Source organism: Anguilla rostrata, chromosome 2, assembly GCF_018555375.3.
Source record: "Anguilla rostrata isolate EN2019 chromosome 2, ASM1855537v3, whole genome shotgun sequence".
NCBI classification, from domain to species: Eukaryota; Metazoa; Chordata; class Actinopteri; order Anguilliformes; family Anguillidae; genus Anguilla; species Anguilla rostrata.
In genome coordinates, this window is record NC_057934.1 from 63,816,995 (window position 1) to 63,838,971 (window position 21,977).

Consider the following 21,977-nt stretch of genomic DNA (forward strand, 5'->3'; position numbering starts at 1 on the left):
CGAGGCAGGCCCGGTGCTGCAGGGTGTTCAATGGGTACCAGATAAAAGGAACAAAAATGATTTCTCTCCTTCGGTTTGATCCGTGCCGTGCATATGTATGTTAAACATGGATGTTTTTTTTCATGTGTCAGATCAGGATTTAGTAACTCGTGTCTGTTTGATGTTTCACAAATGATGAAAATCACATCAAGCACCCAGAAGCAACGGACACACGATGTAAGGAGTCATCAAAGAGGAAAGAGGGAGCAACAGAGAGAGAAACATGGAGTGAGGAGGGAGGAAGGGGGGGAGGCAGTGAGAGAGATGCATAAAGAGAGAGAAGAGAGGAGTGAAAGAGGGGCGAGAGAGTTTGTGTGAAACTGAAGAATATTCCTTTAGCGTAGCATTTGAGCGCCACCCCCCCCCCCCCCCATCCCTCTGTGGGCTGTGCATCGAGGTCAGCGCACTTTCCGGAGCTCGGGTTGCGTAACCACTCCCCCCCCCCACCGCCCCCCCCCCCCCCACCTCCCTTAAGGTTACGATGGGCAGAGAGAGGGAACCTTCGTCCCTTTTCTCCGCGCGCTAATCCTCTGGGAGCCTCTTGTCCGTGTGCGGTGGGCTCCATGGAGACGCGCGTGCGCGTGGCTCGGGGGCACAGCGCCCTTCCGTACGCGGTGATCTGACCCGTGAACTCCGAAAATACGCGCCGCGCGGCTGTGTTTCGCCGTCCCCGTACCCCTCCCCCTCCCCTGCCCCTGTCCTCAGCGACTATCGCTACAAAGATCGTAACGTTTGTTTGATTTCTCCTGCTTTCACGTCCACATGGGGTGGGGGGGGGGAGGGGAGGGGGAGGGCTATTCTCTGGCGTATGCTGTCCATTAGCTTAGCAGAGCGATGTTGTATTCGCAGTTGTCTGCTAATCACAGTAAAACTGATTTAGAAACACAATTAGGAACAATACAAAAAATATATTACAGAAATAGCACAGGTAAATGATGATAATTGTCAGATCAAGTGTGAAATTTTAACTAAAAGCTAAAAAGATGATTTTTTCAAAAGCGGCTGAACTCTGGATGCAGAAGAGGCCACCCGAATATATATTTTGGCCGAGTCTTCCTCTGTACTGGGGCTCAAGGACCATGAGCTGCGATATCCGCTGGTCTGAGTTTTTTAAGCTTCGATACAGATGAAGTGGGAGGTGTGGCGCTGATATAAAGACAAAGGATACCCTGTCTCTCACTCCTCCAGTTCCACAGGGGGGGCGGGGCGCAGCTTTCTTTTTTCGGGCGACGTAATTGTCGATGTGGAAATTAAAAGGGCAGTTTAGACCGAGCCGAAATGAGGAGGTGAGGAGTGGGTGGAGGAAAGAAGAAGAGAGAGAGAAGAAGAGAGAGAGAGAGCCGGGGGCAGGAGGTCTGCCCTTTAAAATCTGAGACGAGCTCGTGGGCTGCGCCGTGGCGTCAGTTCATTACCCAGCCCGGGTTGAGTCATCTCTCATCGTTACGCCCGGATTAAAGGAGTCAATTACCGGCCCCAATTGCAGCTTCGCAGTCATCTGATGAGTTACCGACCGCGGACCAGCGCCAAGGATCCCCCTCCGCACCTTTAAACTGCGACGGACCGCGCAGACACGCCGTCTCCCGGGCCCGTGTGACAGCGCGCGACGGGCCGCCGCTCGCCCGGGTCCGACCCGCTCCCCCCGAAACGCCGGGACGCCGAGGAGACCCACGGGAGCGTCTGCAGAGGGGCGTTGATCTCACCCTCAAATTTGAATCTTGCGAGGTGTTCGTCTCGGCTGGGAATTGTTAATCTTGTGAGGAGTGTTAATCTTGTGAGGAGTGTTAATCTTGTGAGGAGTGTTAATCTTGAGAGGAGTATTAATCTTGAGAGAAGTGTTGGGGGCTCGGGGGCTTGGGGGTGGGGTGGGGTGGGGTGGGGTGGGGGCGTATGGGGGGGTGGGGTAGTTTGCACAAGGTGTGAATCTTACATGAGGCATTAATCTTGCAAAAAGTGTTCATCTTGCAAGGAGCACCATTTTGTGGGTTTCACGCAATCAACTCATTTTGAATTACTGCCCCACCTTTCGAAAGTTGTTTATTTTAAATTGAATTAGATGCGCTCTCATTTTACTATATGGCTTGGCTGGTTGCAAAAAATTTTGTCCCGAAGAATTGCTTTGGTTTTGAGAACATCGGAACTTCGAAATTCGAAATTCTCAAAAATGTGATGTCATTATGAACAATGGGAAATGTCTTCCTCTGAAGCAGGAAGCAGGACATGTTGATTAGGACATAACAGCTCTCAGTGTACATTTAACATGCGCAATTACACTGAGCACATCCTATAAATATATTCAGTACACCTGCATATTTATCAACATCTCTGTGGTATTAACTGTTTCAATTTTATTTTATTGCACCTGTTGCACTTGATGTATTACCAGTTTGGTCTCCCTAGAGAATGAGATATTGAGGACAGGCAAAACGCAGGGAACGTTTAAAAATAAATGATTTGTTCCCGTGCTGCGTCTCCAGTGAGATCTACCTGATCCACCCCTGTCCCACGAAAGCCCCAAAGAAGTCTGCATCATTCACAGAGATGGTGGGCCGGAGGATGATGCGTTACAGAGAGCCTGATGGCAGATAAAGAACAGGAAGAGCAAGGAGTTGGGAGATGGGTGTGTGTGTGGAGGGGGGGGGGGTGTTGGGGCGGAGGTAATTAAGGGGTAAGGGAAGTTAAAAATGGAGAGAGAGAGAGATAGAGAGAAAGAGACAGGAAGAGAGAAAAAAGAGATATAGGCAGAGAGACAGAGACAGAGAGAGAGGGAGAGAAAGAGAAACAGAGATAGATAAAGACAAAAAGAGAGAGAAAAGAGACCGAGACGAAGACAGAGACAGAAAGAGAGAGAGAGAGACAGAGGGAGGGAATAAGGGGATTGTAAAAGATGCCACGGTAGAACAAAGGCCAGGCAAACTGTGGTGCAGAAGCAGCGGTTGTCAGCAGATGATAATGACGGGGTTTCTGTGGCTGGGAGTGTGTGTGAGGCAGCCGCTGTGAGAGGCTGAGAGGGAGATAGCATGCCCGCGCCGTTCTCTCCAGCTCCCACTAAACACGCGCAGGCCCAAATCCCACTAAACACACTCAGCCCCAGCTCCCACTAAACACACTCAGCCCCAGCTCCCACTAAACACACTCAGCCCCAGCTCCCACTAAACACACTCAGCCCCAGCTCCCACTAAACACACTCAGCCCCAGCTCCCACTAAACACACTCAGCCCCAGCTCCCACTAAACACACTCAGCCCCAGCTCCCACTAAACACACTCAGCCCCAGCTCCCACTAAACACACTCAGCCCCAGCTCCCACTAAACACACTCAGCCCCAGCTCCCGCTAAACACACTCAGCCCCAGCTCCCACTAAACACACTCAGCCCCAGCTCCCACTAAACACACTCAGCCCCAGCTCCCACTAAACACACTCAGCCCCAGCTCTCGCTAAACACACTCAGCCCCAGCTCCCACTAAACACACTCAGCCCCAGCTCCACTAAACCACTCAGCCCCAGCTCCCACTAAACACACTCAGCCCCAGCTCCCACTAAACACACTCAGCCCCAGCTCCTGCTAAACACACTCAGCCCCAGCTCCCACTAAACACACTCAGCCCCAGCTCCCACTAAACACACTCAGCCCCAGCTCCCACTAAACACACTCAGCCCCAGCTCCCACTAAACACACTCAGGCCCAGCTCCCCTCTAAACACACTCAGCCCCAGCTCCCACAAACACACTCAGCCCCAGCTCCCAGCTCCACTAAACACACTCAGCCCCAGCTCCCACTAAACACACTCAGCCCCAGCTCCCACTAAACACACTCAGGCCCAGCTCCCACTAAACACACTCAGCCCCAGCTCCCACGAAACACACTCAGCCCCAGCTCCCAGCTCCCACTAAACACACTCAGCCCCAGCTCCCACTAAACACACTCAGCCCCAGCTCCTGCTAAACACACTCAGCCCCAGCTCCCACTAAACACACTCAGCCCCAACTCCCACTAAACACACACACAGCTCTCGCTAAACACACTCAGCCCCGGCTCCCACTAAACACACGCACAGCTCCCACTAAACACACTCAGCCCCAGCTCCCACTAAACACACACACAGCTCTCGCTAAACACTCAGCCCCAGCTCTCGCTAAACACACTCAGCCCCAGCTCCCACTAAACACACTCAGCCCCAGCTCCCACTAAACACACTCAGCCCCAGCTCCCACTAAACACACTCAGCCCCAGCTCTCGCTAAACACACTCAGCCCCAGCTCTCGCTAAACACACTCAGCCCAGCTCCCCTAAACACACTCAGCCCCAGCTCCGCTAAACACACTCAGCCCCAGCTCCCACTAAACACACTCAGCCCCAGCTCCCACTAAACACACTCAGCCCCAGCTCCCTAAACACACTCAGCCCCAGCTCCCCTAAACACACTCAGCCCCAGCTCCCTAACACTCAGCCCCAGCTCCCACTAAACACACTCAGCCAGCTCCTACACGCGCAGCCCAGCTCACTAAACACACTCAGCCCCAGCTCTCGCTAAACACACTCAGCCCCAGCTCCCACTAAACACACTCAGCCCCAGCTCCCACTAAACACACTCAGCCCCAGCTCCCACTAAACACACTCAGCCCCAGCTCTCACTAAACACACTCAGCCCCAGCTCCCGCTAAACACACTCAGCCCCAGCTCCCACTAAACACACTCAGCCCCAGCTCCCACTAAACACACTCAGCCCCAGCTCCCACTAAACACGCGCAGCCCCAGCTCCTGGGCCTCTACACAAAGGCAGGGCTCAACATGTACGGAAGTACAGATGCATAATACAGAACTGCACACGTCTCACAGCCAATCCACAGCCCGTCAGTCTCGTCCGCAAAAAGCACTTTGATGCATACTCTGCTTTTTTATTTAAAAAACACATTCTACATTCATTCAAAATTCTCTCATACTGAAAATTAACAGCATTAGGGGTGTTTTTTTTTTCGATAATTGCTTTTCCAAGGATTTCCATTTCGGTTCGAGTCTCTGATAGCAAATCAGTGCTTTTCTATAGATTCTGGGTGAAAAGTCTCCAAATAATGTCTCTTCTGGTCAGCAAAAGTCCTAGATAGCTCCCTCACAAACAAATCAATGTATAGATTGACCATTTCTGTTGTAGTTATGGAAATATGGAAATATAAATGGAAGTTGTCCTGTAGTAAGCAACTCAAAGGAATTAACACGCCTGTAAACATTGGTATGATTATTTCTTTGACCTTTCCTGTTAATCAGTAACTGCCAAAATAAAGTGACCCACAATTATTTGGCATGTGTGCCTCTCAAGATGCTAATTATCAACTGATTTATAGTTGTTACGCTCAACTATTTCCACCATTATTGATTTATAAATGATATACAAAACATGAATACACATTTATTACATCTATATAAATATTTTATTTGCTATTTAGTTTCCTGAGATGTAAAACAGAAGAATCATGCTTTTTCTGTTAAACAAAACAAATATACAATCATTAACTGGCATTTAATCAATTTCTGCAAAGCACCAAGAATTGGGGAGGATAATCAATTTACAGTACAATATTTCAGTAAATGACCTAAAAGGTTTTAATCTCTGTTCAAGCTCTACAATGAAGTAACAGGGGTGAATTCAAATGTAGATTTATTTGCTACATTCACAAAAAATGTCAATGATTTTATGTTTATTGATCTGCTGTATTGAAAAGTAAATGGACAACCATAAGCTACCATTCACTTACAGCAGTTGGCTGTCACACTGGCAAAACCAAAGAAACTGTTTTCATTGAGAAGCCATATCTTGAATGTACTATAATTTCACAGGCAGTTAAGTACATTTTATAAGGGCAATTTAATTGCCTGCCAAGGGTTTAGCTCGTTTGAGAATGAGTAAGAGATTACTCGTCCTTCCTTCTTTTCTTTACTAATGATTAATAAGAAAAACAGTCTGAAGGGCCTCCTTCACAGCCTTTTAAATGTCAACATCTTGATATCCATTCATTAACAGTGTGTTCACAATTAGTCAATTGCCCGTTTATCTCTGAGTTAGCCTCTTATTAAAGGTGAAATGAAGTATAAATAATGTCCTTGTCGCTGTATTACCGCAGAAAATAAATACACCAATCTTCCTCTTCCCTAAGGCGGTACAAAATCAAATCAGCAAAATGTAATTCAGATCAACCTCACAAAGTTAATTGAATCAGTCGAATGCATGAGGAGCAATCTGACGTTACATCTAAAAAGCCCATCAGAGGTGATGATGCGCATTAAATATTGATGCCCCACATTTTTCTTTGACATGAATCTCGCTACACCCCAGACAGGGCTCAGTGAAGCGGGGAAAAAAGAATCACTGTGGCTCAATTCAACAGTTTAAACTGATATCGTAACCAAATGCAACTGATACCAATGAAACTGATTCGTGAGAGACAGTTAGGAAGTAATGACATACAAGCACGCATGCATATGGATGCTCTGTTATACAAACATTCAGACATCAGCCCAAACACTGATGCATACAAAAACACTAGTGTACATACACAAACACACATACAGTACACATACAAAAACACACATAAACAAACATACATACACTTACACAAACACACGTACACAAACACACACACACATGCAAGCAAAATTAGATGCAGGCACACACATACACACACATACGCACACAAACAAAAACATACACTGCATGGGTCACAATTCCAAAAAAACTGGTATCACTTTACAATTAATATTAGCTTCATCACTTGTGAGGGAGCAGGTTGATCCACAGTAGTCTATTTTGGATCATAATATTTCAACAGTGGAGGATAAAACTGGCTCACTTTTAATGTGAATATTCAAGACTATACATTCTGTGTCTGCTCAGCTGTGAAAAAAATGTTTTTATTCTTTTCTGGCGTAACATTTTGTAGGTTTCCGCTTTTATGCTTTTACAGTTTAAAGCTCGGCTATCGCACGGTTCCATATCAGTTAGCAGTGCAGTTCAGAGAAGAAAGGCAACATGCCAGCTTTCTTTGCGCTAGTCCACAACAAATCTGGAATGCCTTGGCTGTGATGAATTACTATCTTATTGGCAAGTTATATATACACTGATATAAATAGTTAAATAGCTAACTTTAGCTTAGCGACACCCAGATCTGCCATATCGCCATCTGGCGTCATATGGCCAAAAACAGGTACGCTGGCAAGCCATGGTGCCCCGTGGCGCAGCAGGACAGAAACACAGGCATAGGCAGCTGGTAATACCTCGCTATTCCGCCGAGCTTTGCGTAATTCACTCATTATTTATTTCTGCGTGTGGCACCGCAAATAAAAGACGGCACTTTAACTCCCCAGCGGATGAACTGCTGAAGTGCATTACGGGCGCGCGCAAGTGAGTAAAAATTCGTTCAGAGCCCAAACACCACGCCCCCCTCTGCCGCGGCTCGCGCTACAACTGCGCCACTCCTCACAGTATTGCGTATTTCATTCCTGGAGAAGAATGATAACAGGACCTGACTAATGCGTTTGATTCTTTCCCTCAATCAGAAGCCCTGTCTGAATAGCGATATACATCCTGGGTGTTGTGTTAAACCTATTCCATAATATAATCCGAGAAAAGCAAGCCACAATGACATAATGTGACCGTCAATGTATGAAATACTGCACACAGCACGTTGCATATCATCTCTTCAGACATGTAAAACCTGGTTTCAGGATGCATGCTGTACTAAGCTTATTTGGTGAATGTTTTTTTTACAAGTTGACAAAAAGGTGCAGTGTTGACTCCAGTGCACTCACGCTCCACGCGAGCAACTGGCTTTTACACTTTGTGCATGAGGGCCATGTCACTTTAGCCAGGAGCTACTGACCTTTTTAAAACTTTTAGTCAGGTGGCCTTTTAGTGCCTGTTGGTTCACGTAATAAAAAAATTTTTTTTACAAAAAGGTTACCCCTCAAAACACATGAAAGATATTCAGACATTCAGATCTTTTAAAACGCCTGTCATAGCTCATATGCCATGCAGGTTAATTCTACATTAATCCCCTCTTCCAAGGGCTTCTGTGGCAGGGGTTCTGCTGCAGTGCCGTATATGAGTCCCCCCCAGACCCCGCCCCCAGTGCAGGCAGGGGTTCTAACGCTCACCGAGGTGCCTCCTGAGCTGTGATCACTGCTCTGTTACCCTCCCTGCTTCCGCCCTGTCTGAATGAAGCAACAACAAAAAAAAAACACGAAAGGAGGACAGACTGTCTGCTCTTCTTTTATTAAAGGAACCCGTGTCAACCTCTCCTCCTCTCGCATCCCCTGAGCCTGCACCCCTGCCTCTCTTCCTCTGTTGTTTTAGAGCATCTTTTCCTCCACTTTGATGACTCTCTCCCCACAGCAGTACTCAAAACTTACACCCTCAGACAAACAACACCCCCCCCCCCTTACTCTCCCTTTCCACACACATCCCCCGAGGCTCCAGTAACCTCTTTATTTCCTCTTCATCCTTTCTTTTGGGTTTCCAGCTGACATATCTCTCTGTCTCTCTTTTACTCTCCCTTTCTCTCTCTCTCTCTCTCTCTCTCTCGCTGTCCCTCTCTCTCACACACAAACATACACGCGTGCACACACACACACACAATTTCAGTGCACAATGCCGTGCCAATAATCCAAACATATTCTGCAAACATGGGGAATGGTTCTCCATAAGTGTATCCCCCAAAGCAGCTTTTTTTTATAGCATTCCCCTAACCCCTATAACCCTATGATCTCATTTACGAACGCAGCACTTCTCCAAAATGCACCAAATCACCCCTGGGGTTAATCCCCAACCCCCAGCACCCCTTTCAGGGCCCAGCAGGACACACCTGGAGCTGGTCATGTCAGTCTGCCCTCCCCGACTCTTCTCCAGGCCCAGTTTGGTGAAGATGCCCACCAGCACCATGATGGCCACCACCCCGCAGATGATGTAGACGATCATGTGCGTGCGGTCCCGGTCGTGCTCGTCCTGGGCCTCGGTGACGGGCGCCCCGGGCTTGCCGGTGTTGGCCCAGATGGGCGTGTCGTAGTTGGAGCAGGACGTCTGGTCCAGGCGGTGCTGCCGGAACTGGCAGCAGAAGCGGTAGTAGCAGGTGCCGCAGCAGTACAGGTAGATGCCCACATTGCAGTTGAAAGGCGGGTCCCACTGGCCCATCACATCGTAGTAGCCCTGGCAACGGCTGCCCGTGGGCGGGACTGTCTCCTCCTCCACATCACCTCCCGGAGTTGTCAAGGTGACCTCCGGGGCGACGGAGGGCACTGCGGTCTGATTGGCTGTTCGGTGGTCCGTATCCGTGCTCTCTCCTTTCTGCGCCAGAGAGGATGAGCCGAGCAGCAGTATGAGCAGCAGTCTGGACAGGACCGCCCACACCGCCATGCTCAACTTTTTTTTGGGTGTCAGTGTAGTTTGTAGTGGGGGGGAGAACAATCACCCGTCAAATCAAAGAACGATCCGACACCCCTGATTCAGCATGGTGAAAAGAACGGCTGAGTTTTTCCTTCAACTTCCGCAAAATGTTAATTTTAAATTTAACTAATTAAAAAAATTACTAATTACAGTTTTAAACAGTATAGTATTATGGATGCTACAGGGTTTGAAGAAAATCACATGATTGCCACATTTCCGAGTACACAGCTTCACTAATTGATTGCCACTGATTATCCAGCAACAAAAGCCCTCATGGAAGAACAGAACATTTAAAATCTACACACGGCTCAAAACGGGATTGAGCTGATATCTCTGATATATTGGGACCGTAAGCACTCACGTTATAAACCACATCATTAATCAGCAAGAAAGTTATTTAACGTTCGGCTTGGCAAAATGTTCTCATGGGAATAGACTGCCCTGATGGCATTAGTTAAATACTGCAATCATGTCCCAGAACACCTGTTAAAGATCTCAACATCAGACAGTGTAATCAAGTGTTTAAGAGCTTGAACACACTGTAAACAGACTCCCGCCTTCCAGGGGGACGTGGAAAAAACAGGCAGAGACAGAACGGGGATGAACAGTGCATTTAAAGACACGTGCAAACTGGGAGTAATCCATATGTCCTTCAGCTGCACAGGGAAAAAAAGAGTTGTCCTCCTTTGATTTTGTTTTTCCTTTTCTTATGATGTCTTTCTCCTTGAAATGTTTTTATCTCCCTGGGGGTTTAATTAACATGCCTCCTCATTTTCAGCCGGAACGTTTGGCTGTCGTCTGGTTCTTGACCATTACGAGTCATGGCCGTTTCATTTCTCACGGTCCCTGAAGGTTTTTTGCAACTCCGGTGTTCGCACAACTTCGCCATCCCTCCTCCTCGAACCAAGAAAAAAAAAGAGCTTCTTCCTTTTCCTTCTTTCCTTCTTTTTTATTTTTATTTTGTAACTTTGTTATTGCCTCTCTGCAGTGTGAAAGCTGGCAGCGGACGGAAGGACTGGATCGGTTTTCAGCGTCGCTCGAGAAAAAACGAAAGCCTGCTCCACTTTGTCACGGCACCAAAACCGAATGAGAAGCAACAGTTCGGTGCGCAAAAGAAAATTCCCCTCTCGCAGGTCTTCCGTTCTGTCGACTCGCTCACATTCAAGGGTCCACGTGGGACTCGAGTGTCTGCATTGAATGTGTTCGGTGCTATGGGCGTTTCTGCATCATTATACACTTTCTGTCTGAATGTGTTTGACATTCCTTCCCCCAACCCTCCCCACCCCCACCCCCCCAAACCCCCCGGCTCCACCAAAGCTGACACTTACTGCTGCTTGTGTTCATCCAAACTTTTTTCCACTCAGAACCTCCGCCTGCATGCGTCTGTGCGGTCGCAGGTGCGAATGTATGTGACTGACACACCTGTGATTCGTTTGAGGTGCGCTGTCACTTTCTCTGTCTCGGCTCCACTTTTTTCGGTCTCCGTCTCACGCTCAGTCTCACTTGTTCTCGGCGTGTCAGCTCACCTATCGCTCTCTCCCTGAACTCGAGACGAGCCCAATTTATATGGAAATGTGAACGCGCGGCTGCGTCTGCAAGATTAGGTCCAAAGGTTCAACCCAAAAAATTCTCTTCGCACTTCTTCAGTGAAATCCCAACAGGCGCCAAAGCACAGTGATACTCCTTCGGTAAATACAAAGTGAAAGACCACCGGAAACCCTGCGATCGGGACACCTTTAGAACAATAGGTGAGCATCAAACATGGCGGTGTTCCTATTGTAGCATATGCCCTTCCTGTGATCCACAGGTAACCAAAGAATTTTCATTCCCCAGGGTTACTGGTTCAGATAACACCACCAGTTCAAAAACCTCACAGCCTCTGATGACTGAATCTCCCAGTTCCTTCTCCAGCAGTATTCTGAGAATGAGATGTATGTCGATATATATTTACATATGCATAGGTATGTGTATATATATATCACATCTGTGAAGTGGCATGCATGCCTGTTGTCTCAGTTCCTTTTGTTCAAATGAAATATCCTCTGGGACCATCCCAAAACGGGTTGTTTCTATTTTGTCCTTTTTTTCCCCCTTTTGTCCTCCAGTTCCCGAAGTGCGGTCCTTTCATCCCTTTCACTCGGATCCCCTCTTCCTCTGATGCTGCTCTTACTGTAAACAGGCAGGACTAAATGTTAATGCCTCACACATGCTCGCTTACTCTCTCTCTCTCTCTCTCTCTCTCTTCTTCCCTCTCTCGCTCTCTCACTCACTCACTCTGCTCTCTCTCTCTCTCTCTCTCTCTCTCTCTTCTCTCTTTCCCTCCTCCCCTCCTTTCTCTGGTGAACAAATGAGCTCACCTCACTCGTCAGTAGACTCTCTCTCTCTCTGTCTCTGTCACTGATGCCTTCCTCTATTTGATTCCCAACGATTTTCTCCTCCCTGTTATCTTTCCTTGTAACTCCTTCCAACCCTCTGCCACTCCCGTCTACTTATCATTTTATTTTCTCAACCTCTCCCTCTCGTCTCTCTTTGTCTCTCTTGCGACACACCTCCAACAGATGGCATTTGGTCTGTTCTTCTTCTCCTATCCCTCCTCACTCTCTATACCATTTTTCCCTCCCTCTCTCCCTCCTTTTCTCTATCTCTGTGGCTCCTCAGCTTCTAAATCCCCTTTTGTTCAACAGCTGAGTGGCGTAGTGCTTACTACAGACACAGGGGCTGCAGCCCTGTGAGGCTGTGTCTGTATCTCTGTGCTGACTACAGACACAGCGGCAGCAGCTCTGTGTGCCTGTGTCTGTATCTCAATGTCTATATGTCATTATCTCTATGCTGATTACAGACGCAGGGGCTATGTGGCTGTGTCTGTATCTTAGTGTCTGTGTGTCGGTATGTCTGTGCTGACTACAGACACAGGGGCTGAAACCATGTGCTTGTGTCTGTATCTCTATGCTGACTACAGACACAGGGGCAGAAACTGTGTGCTTGTGTCTGTATCTCTATGCTGACTACAGACACAGAGGCTGAAACTGTGTGCTTGTGTCTGTATGTCTGTACCTTACTACAGATACAGAGGCTGAAACTGTGTGCTTGTGTCTGTATGTCTGTTCTGACTACAGACACAGGGGCTGAAACTGTGTGCTTGTGTCTGTATGTCTGTTCTGACTACAGACGCAGGGGCTGAAACCGTGTGCTTGTGTCTGTATCTCGATGCTGACTACAGACACAGGGCCTGTGTCTGTATCTTAGTGTCTGTGTGTCTGTATCTTAGTGTCTGTATGTCTGTGACTCTACTGGAGCACATCCCAGCCTGCCTGCGCTTGCATGTGCCCGTGTGGCGGTGAGAACCGGAAACGGAGGAGGGGGTTTTTAGAGCAGATTAGAGAGGATGGGGGGAGGGAGAGGGAGAAAAAAGGGGTATTTTAGACTGGAAAGCAGAGGAGAGAGAAAGGTGGCAGAGGAGAGAAAATCGGGAGAAGGGGAGGAAGTGGTAGGGAGTGGTGGCATGCAGGGAGGTGGAGAGGCAGTGGCAGGAAAGGTGCGAGAGAACGAGATGAAGAGGAAAAAGGGTGGAGAGAGATTAAGAAAAGGAAAGGAGAGAGAAAGACGGAGGGATGAGAGTCGTTCATGTTGTGAATTTTGAATAACCCTCAGTTTTAATGCTCAACATGAACTAGATTTAGCAGAAGCAGCGCCGTTGGCTCTCCATGAACAAGATGAACCTGGCCTCTCATCATTTCATCAGAACACACGTTCAGAGACTGTGAAGATTCCCTGTTAAATATTTTATCCTTTTACTTAATCATTGACATTAGACTCCCTCTGAATATATATATATATATATATTTTTTTTTTTTTTTTTTTTTGCAGTTTTTCATACGTTTCCTTATCAGGATAAATAACACTCGATTTGCACTTGTTTTCCTCTCTCTTTTCATTTCTTTCTCACTGTCCCCCTCTCTTCCTGTTTCTCCTCGGAGTTCCCCGCATCACTGCTTTTCTCCTCCTCCTAACCCAAAAGTGAGCGGGTTCTGCTGACATCACAGACGTGCCCAGGTACAGTAACGCCAGCGCTTGGAAGTGTAAAACTGTTGTGGCTTTTGAAAAGGCTTGATAGAAGGAATCAAAGGATAAAATGTGCTTCTGAGGTAATAATATAGTAATGTCAAATGATCTCACCCACTACACTACATTATCCCACAGGCATAAAGCGATGACACTCATTCTCTCGCAGTTGTTCCCAGTATCAGTTCAACATTTAGAACCACTGTACAAAATGGAAAATTAGCACTATGTGCACTTAAACTGAAGAGCATTGCCAATATACACTAAATGTACTATCCAGTATGCCATTTACCCATTAATTTGTATCATGGACAGGGAGGAAAGTTTAGATAAACTTTAGATAAACAGCATAGTTTGTGTAGGATCCTTCTTTTAAAAACCTAACAAAGAAAAATAAAACTACAAAAAAATTTCAGAAGAAAATAAACATTTTAAGAAAGAGTATTTTGCCAACTCGTATCTAAAATACTCATAAATATTTGTCATTTTTGTAAAAAAAAAAGTTTAAAAAAAAATGTTAAAAAACACAATTTTTGGTCATTGACAATGTTTTTTCAAATTAGAATCGGTTTCAAAATCAGTTTGGCATTTGCAAAACTGACATTACCACTTTGGGCTTTTCTTTTTTTCTTACGCAAAGGAAAGATGGCAAAACAAAAGAGACAGAGGAGAGAAGGAGAGCGAAATGCAAAGCGGTCTAATTGGATGCGGGGAAGGACAAACATGGCTCATCGATCATTGAGGAGAGGTCAGAGCAGCGAGGACACAGGGCAGAGTTGGGGTACAGCACATCATGTTTCTCACGTTTGGGAAGCTTCCAGAAGCTGTCCCATCATCCTTCAAAATGGACTTGAACAGGGGATGGAGGGAGGAGAGAGTGATGAAAGGGGGAAGACAGGAAAACTCTGGAGGTCTCTGTGCATCCACACTAAAAAAAATACATACAATTGAAATCTTAACAAAGGACTTCAGAACTCATATAACTTCAGAATAACAAAGGAATTTCCAGTTTAGTAAAACTATTCACAGCTTAACAAAGGATATCAAGGTGGGAAACCTACCAAAGTTACAGCTCTTCTAGAAGAAAGGTGTTTCTGGTGTCAAATTTTTTGTGTGGTTGAAGAAAACAAGAATTTATTTAGACAATTATTTTAACCAGATGTAGGGTGGCAGATTGAGACACATAAGACAAATTGTTCTGGTCCCAGAACAGCAAAATGCTGAGATAAAAAAAGAATAGATACAGTTTTTGATACAGCAGACATTTCTAGTTTTCAGGTTGACTGTCAACCTTTATTCTGTTACTTTTTAAATGAAAGCCTTTCCTCTTTTAAAATAAAATAACTTTTAAATAGGAGTATTCAAGAAGATTGGCTAGAAAATTAAACCAAAGCCATTGATATATTATTTAGCTGGGGTAGTCACTGTACAATTAACAATAAACAATACAGTAGTCAAACAAATAAAAATCACATGACTTTTGGCTGCAACACTTTTGTGACTTTTGTGCTTTACAGAAATAGACATCCCTAACTTCCCTGAGTTATGATGTTTCATTAAACCTGCTGTAGACCTTGACAGAAAACCATATTGCAAAATGGTAATTTACAGCCGAAATCCTTCTGCCATTTCAGTCATAAGAAACAACAGTGCAAAGATATTGACTCTTGAGGTATTTGGCATTAGAGACCACTTGACTAATGTTGGCTGCAACTTTAATGGTTTATCTCTCACAGAAAGGATGAATATACCTTCAGCTTTCCTCACCTTTAGACAGATAAAATTGCACAGCGCGTTTGGCAGTTCCTTTCAACACCATGCTGTATTCTTTTTCCCTCAAGGCGGTGTATTTTCAGCAACATCACAAGGAGCGCTTTCAGCCCCTCAGCTCAGAGATTCTGTTCAGGCACCACCAATCCCCCTCTCCATATTACTCTCAGCATGCCCCTTTCACCATTTCTGCTAATACCCACCGCTTGTGGAAATGACTGGCGTATTTGAATGAATGAATGAATGAATGAAACGTTGCATTTATATAGCACTTTTCCAGATGCTCAAAGTGCTTTACAGTGATGAGTGGGAGCTCGCCTCAGCCAGCCACCACCAATGCGTAGCGCCCACCTGGGTGATGCACGGCAGCCATTTTGTGCCAGAACGCTCACCAGACATCAGCTGAGGTGGAGAGGGAGATAATTATTTTTCGCCAATTAAATCAGGGGATGATCAGGAGGCAGGTTGAGAGTGCCAAGTTGGAAGTTTAGCCAGGACACCAGGGAACCCCTACTCTTTGCGATGAGTTTACTAGCAGCTTTAATAGTAGTAGCAGTAGTAGCAGCAGCAGTAGTAGCAGTAGTAGTAGCAGTAGTAGTTGTATCAGTAATTGTGGAGTAGTGGTAGCAGTAGTATTAGCAGCAGTAGTAGCAGTAGTAATAGTAGTAGTAGCAGTCATAGGAGTAACAGTAGTAGCAGCAGTAGCAGCAGTAGTAATAGTAGCAGCAGCAGCAGTATTAGTATTGGTGGAGAAAGAACCCAGGAAGAGGCAGTAGAGTGGGTATCCAACAAAAAGGACCAGAGTTGTGCCACTGTGGGATGTGATGTGCCACCCAGTCAGAACTGTCCATTTAGCCTCATTTCTCCCAGTGGAATAACACACTGGCTCCTTGTTTCAGTCCACCCTCTTTGTGTTTTTTTTTTTTTTACTTTATTCAGACGGGGGAAAGCAGAGATGGTTACAGACAGAAGTAGGCTTGCAGCACAGAAAGTGAAATGGTGGGGAATCAAACCCTCAGCCACACAGGGGATTAGTACATGGCTTAAGGGTCAGCTGCCCTATGGACTGTCTCCCCCAGGAAGAGTGTGGGTCATGACTGCAGGATACACAACATGTGGCTGAGCACTAGCTATCCTAGGCTGTTGTTGTCATATAGTTGACTTTATACTGTACACAGTTGTACATTGCATCAGTTCCATAAATGTATTAATTCTCTCTCATTTTCAAAAAGGGAAAATATTTACTAAACTGACTGGGTTCTTTCTGGCAGACCCATTTACAAAGGAAGACAGGAAAATAAATTTCTCATAAGGAGTGATTTGAAGAAAGACAGAACAAATTGGAGGAAGCAAGGACGGAGAGCTGACAGGTACAAAAGAAATATGGTGATGTAGTTTAGCAAATCATGGTGTTTGTGTGGGGTTGGGGGGGGGGGGGGAGCGTCAGGGGGGTTCAGTTCCAACTTGAATCTGGGAGGGTGTGTTTTATTTGATAATTGTACATGCTGACAGGAAGTCTTTAGTGGTGTCAGTTTTCCAGTTTGACGATGTTTGTTTTGTATGAGTTTACGAATATGTATCCAATTAGTTTTTCAAACAAATGGGGAGAGTTTTTTTTCCAGAGTACCTTTTATGAAGAGACTGAAGGCAATGAACCTGTCAGAGGCACTGAATTAACGAGAGATGTACTGTGTGAACTCCGCAACTCAGCGCTTGATCAGTTTGGCATGATAAGCACTGTAGATTGTAACTGTGACAAAAGAAGGGCACCTTTGAATCTGAAATATGGAGAAGACAACAGACATGAATAAGGAGGTAGACGTAGCAATGGAAAAATAAGAGATCAAGGCCATAACTGTACAGATAATTAGTGGGAGAGAAGAGATGCAGGTAGTGAGGAACTATTGATCTTGTGGTTTGTTTGTTTTTTTTCATTTAATCTTTATTTTTACCATTTGGCTTTGTAATGAAGCCATTTTTGTTGCCGGGTGAATTTCTTTCTGTGTCCTGTTGCATAAAGTCACTGAAACATGCTTTGAATATTGAAGAACTTACAGTAGGCTATCATCATTTCCGGAAATACATTTTTAAATGCCATTTCATTCCTCTTGTTTTTCCCAAATCTGGAACTTTAGCAACGTTTCTGCTTATGTCTCTACTCCCAACCCATTCTCTCTCATTTTTGTCTATAAATAATAACAGTAATAATAATAATAATAATTATTATTATTATTATGTTATTCATTAAGTTGCCGTTTAAAGAAAGAAATGTATAAACACTTTCATAAACTCATAAATATAAACTTTCATAAATATTAAGATAATAGAGTGTGTTTACTACTTAGAAATAAGACACATGCTGATTGGACGCAGACCTTTGTGCTTACGATGAGCTCCAGCAGTCCAGTCCTGTATAATCAATCACAGAGAAAATGATGGTAATGACCCTCTGAGCTTACAGAGGGACGAGGGAGCACTGAATGACAACACACAGAGATAGAGCGAAAGAAGGGGGGGAGAGAGAGAGAGAGAGAGAGAGAGACGGACAGTGAAAGGCAGCAAGAACAAGGCGATAATAGAGTGAAAGAGATAATTACCCGAAAGACTACCCCAGGATGCCAACAGCTTCTGCCCAATTAAAAAAAAGCAGCCGCTGTGTGGGCCAGAGGTGGTGAGAAAAAAAGAGGAAGAGAAAACAAAAGCGTAGTCGCTCTAACGTACTTTGACACTGAACCTTTCCACGGGGCACGGGCGGAAGCTTCCAGAACAACAGCGTGGACCTGTCGGCTCCAGAGGACACCGCACTGCAGGCACTGGCACACAGCTGTGGGTGGACTCAGCTCACTGGAATGTACTGCCTTCGGCACTTTTTAATAGTCAGTCTTTGTTTTTCTGATTTGTACTCTGTTCATTCTGGGGTTAGGGGGTTTTTGGGTTTCTCCCTCTGAGCTTGGAGATTTCCCAAAAGAAGCCAGAACAATTCAAAATAATTATCGTTGAAATTTTTAAGTGGCAAATAAAATCCTGTGGATCTTTATCAATCTGTGTGAATTCAGTTTGTATTCTGGAATACTCTGTGTTATGCAGTCATTCAACCTTTTCCTTTTCTTTTATCACAATGATAAACATTATTTTCAGCATCACAGGAACTTTAAGTAGTTTAACAAAATATTAATTCATGGAAGTCGGGAAAGTTCATTTGAAATTTCTAATACGACTTTTTACATTAGATATTTTCATGTTGGTGTGAGGGGAATGGCTTATACAGGTGAGCAGCAAATTAGTGAAAGAACGCCCACAAGCTGCTATTCTGCCCTTTCTTTTGAATAAAGGCTGACACACAAACACACAGATGCTCATGCACATACACACTCACACACGTGTGCACACGCAAACACACAGATGCTCATGCACATGCACACTCATACACGTGTGCACACATGCACATACACACAGATGATCATGCACACACACACTAATACACGTGCACACATGCACACACACACACGCACGCACATGCACACGCACACGCACATGCACACACACACAGACACACATGCACACACACACACACACACACACAGTACACGCACACAGATACACACACACAGTACACACACAGACACACATGCACACATGCACACATGCACACACACACACGCGCGCGCACACAGATACACACACACACACAAACATGCACACGCACACAGATACACACACACAGTACACACACAGTACACATGCAAACAATGTCACCTGGGCACAGAATGTCCTGACCCACATCTACACTCATGTACCCTGCTTCTATAGATCAGGGTTAATTAAGCGAATGTGTTGATGAGACCCCCCCCCCCAAGCACATTTACTGTGGATTTCACCATGCAGCATCCTGATCTCTCCCATCTTCTGCTTCCATCCAGCCATATCCCTAGTGCAATACTGAGGGTTTTTCATTTACATATATTATATATATATATATATATATATATATATATATATCAGTATTTTTCTTTAATTCATGGCTCTCTTTTCTTGCAGTGGTGACAAACATGGTTTATTTTGTCAGCTCTCTTTGTCTTTCTCTCTCTCTCTCTCTCTCTCTCTATCTGTCTGTCTGTCTCTCTCTCTCTCTCTCTCTCTCTGTCTCTGTGCTCAATAAACAATGGAGGTGCTTTATTTTCACTACTGTCTCTGGTAACGATCCTTTCTCTAGGCTGTTGCAGCAGTATGAGAGATTATTTTGATTTCCGTTCACGAATGCAGAACACTCGGTAAATGGATTGAGCCCCCGTGGCTTCGGATGGAAATCGGACAGCGCCGGTGCCAGCTACGGCCGGCAGCTCCGTAGGGCAACACACGATTGGTGGAGGTTGGGTTCAGTCGGTTATGGAGTCAGCATTTCATCATACTCTAGGGACCCCTGTTCAATCAGGTGTCTACATTCCAATGCCACGTACGAAAGGTCTTGTAGTTATCCAATGATCATGATATGCACTTTTGTACGTCGCTTTGGATAAAAGCGTCTGCTAAATAAATGTAATGTAATGTAATGTAAGGTCTTCCTCAGACTCAAGCTTGGCTGTGGGCTGAGGTGTGAAAAGAAGTATCTGGAGACACCACGGGTTTCAGAGGAGAACCACGGATATCTACACTCTCCCAAATCGGCAGTTGGGGTTCACATGAATGCAGCTGCGGTTTGCAGATAGCTGGGCAATTCCACATCAGGGCGGAACTGAACATGGGTGCGGCCCCATGTTGGGCACCAATAATTCAAAAACGCAAAAAATGTACAAAAAAGAAAAAAAACAAACCAAATGGACAACGCCACCCAGACAGAATTACAGCACTGAAGTGGGCACACTGAAGTGGGCAGGACTGTTTCAGCACAGTGGCCTGTCGGCCCATTAGAGTGCAATTACCCAATACTCTCCTGGGCAGAGTCCCTCAGCAACTCAGCCTGCTGCATCTCCATCACAAACCGTCATCTGCCATTGGCCAGAGGGTCCTTAGTTTTCTACAGCAGAGACTGAAAGAACAAGGGGTAGAGAGAGGGGGGGGGGGAGAGAGAGGCAGAGACAGAGATGTCACAACAAAATCGTGAATGTCACCACTGCAAAGTGGTGTGCATATTCAGCCTCTTTGTCCAAACAATTAATGCAACAGTTGTTTAGCCTTTTATGCAAAGTGATATATACTAATACAGAAATTTTAATACATCAAATATAATATTTAATGACATACATTAAATGAATGCCAAAATATATTGCCAAATACAGTAGCCAATTCAAAGGAGACCTCACTGAGCACCACACGATGGACACAGAGATAGAGAGGATTAGATCAGCTGCAGTTACTTGGTCAGGCTTCTCTCTCTCCTGCTCCCTTTCTCTCGCTCCCTCCCCCCTCTCCCTCCCTCTCTCTCTCTTCCTCCCCTCTCCCACCCCTCGCTCTCTCTCTCTTTAGCCGGGTGTTGAGGCGGCCTGCAGAGACAGTGAGAAGGCGGTGAGGTGAGGTTCAGTCAAGGTGCAGCTGACAGTGATTGCATTTTTAGTTAGTTATTGGAGGCGGGACGGGGGAAGGGAATGGGGACGGGACGGGAGGGGGGGGGGGGGGGGGTTGGCTGTATCTAGGGGATGGCAGCAGTTATTTGCCCACGGAGTGAGGGGCGTTTTGGGGTTATCTCTGAGTAAGTGTTTCCAGTGATTATACGACAGTATAATGTAATAAATGGCTCGTTTTAAGCGCACCTCTTTATGAACCCCGGAGATGATCTCCCTTTCACGGGTGTCCTTCAGCGACCCATGTTGTTTTTCCCAGACAGGCCTGCAGCCCTCTTTCGTGATATATTTATCTTACTGAGTGTTATTACCCATTACTTTTTTTAAAGCTGTGGGTGTTGTCCTCTAAGTGGAATACATCAAAGCTGTCCCTTAGGTCCAGAGAATAGTTTCATTTTCACCCTGTGGACGAGAATAAGGTCATACACTGATACACTGATCTACCTGCTTCTAAGCATAGAGTCTGTACACATCTCTCTCCCACCCTCTCTCTCTCTCTCCATTTCCTTTCTTTATCTTCTCTAAACTCTTTTTTTTTTTGGTCTTTTTGCCTTGATATAGTTCCTGCTTGTGGTTGTTTTGTTTTGGAGGTCAACTCAAGCAGCGTTTGATAGGACGGAGTGTAGCACAGTGGGTAAGGAACTGGGCTTGTAACCGTCACAGGTCGCAGGTTTGATTCCCGGGTAGGACACTGCCGTTGTACCCTTGAGCAACGTACTTAACTGAAATTGTTTCAGTATATATCCAGCTGTATAAATGGAGATGATGTAAAATGCTATGTAAAAGTTGTGTAAGTCGCTCTGGATAAGAGCGTCTGTTAAATGCCTGTAATGTAATGTAATGTAATATATGGCCCTGTCAGCAGTAGCATCCTCTTTCCAGTTAAGTCCATACAAAACAGTTTTGTTGTTTTGGTTCTGCAATCCAGCCAAGTTGGATTTGAAATGAAACAATGAATATTACAGAGGTTACAGTACAGACTGTCAGATTTAATTTGGGGCTATTTACATCCATATCGGGTGAACAGTGTAGGAAATACAGTCCTTTTTATACATAGTTCCCCCATTTTTCAAATACCGTAGTTCTCCAACAAAAAAAATAACTCTCCAAATACTT

General features: G+C 45.4%; 1 protein-coding gene across 2 annotated transcripts in view; it reads right to left on the reverse strand.

Annotated features, from left to right (window-relative positions):
• shisa8b (shisa family member 8b) overlaps nucleotides 1-10,740 on the reverse strand; it is a 33,570-nt gene extending 22,830 nt beyond the window's left edge. For both annotated transcript variants that reach the window (XM_064323798.1, XM_064323797.1), the window contains exon 1: nucleotides 8,894-10,740. In XM_064323798.1, coding sequence (XP_064179868.1) covers nucleotides 8,894-9,441 — 548 coding nt within the window. In that variant the 5' untranslated portion in view covers nucleotides 9,442-10,740. The remainder of the gene's footprint in view (nucleotides 1-8,893) is intronic.
• Nucleotides 10,741-21,977: the final 11,237 nt, after the last annotated feature.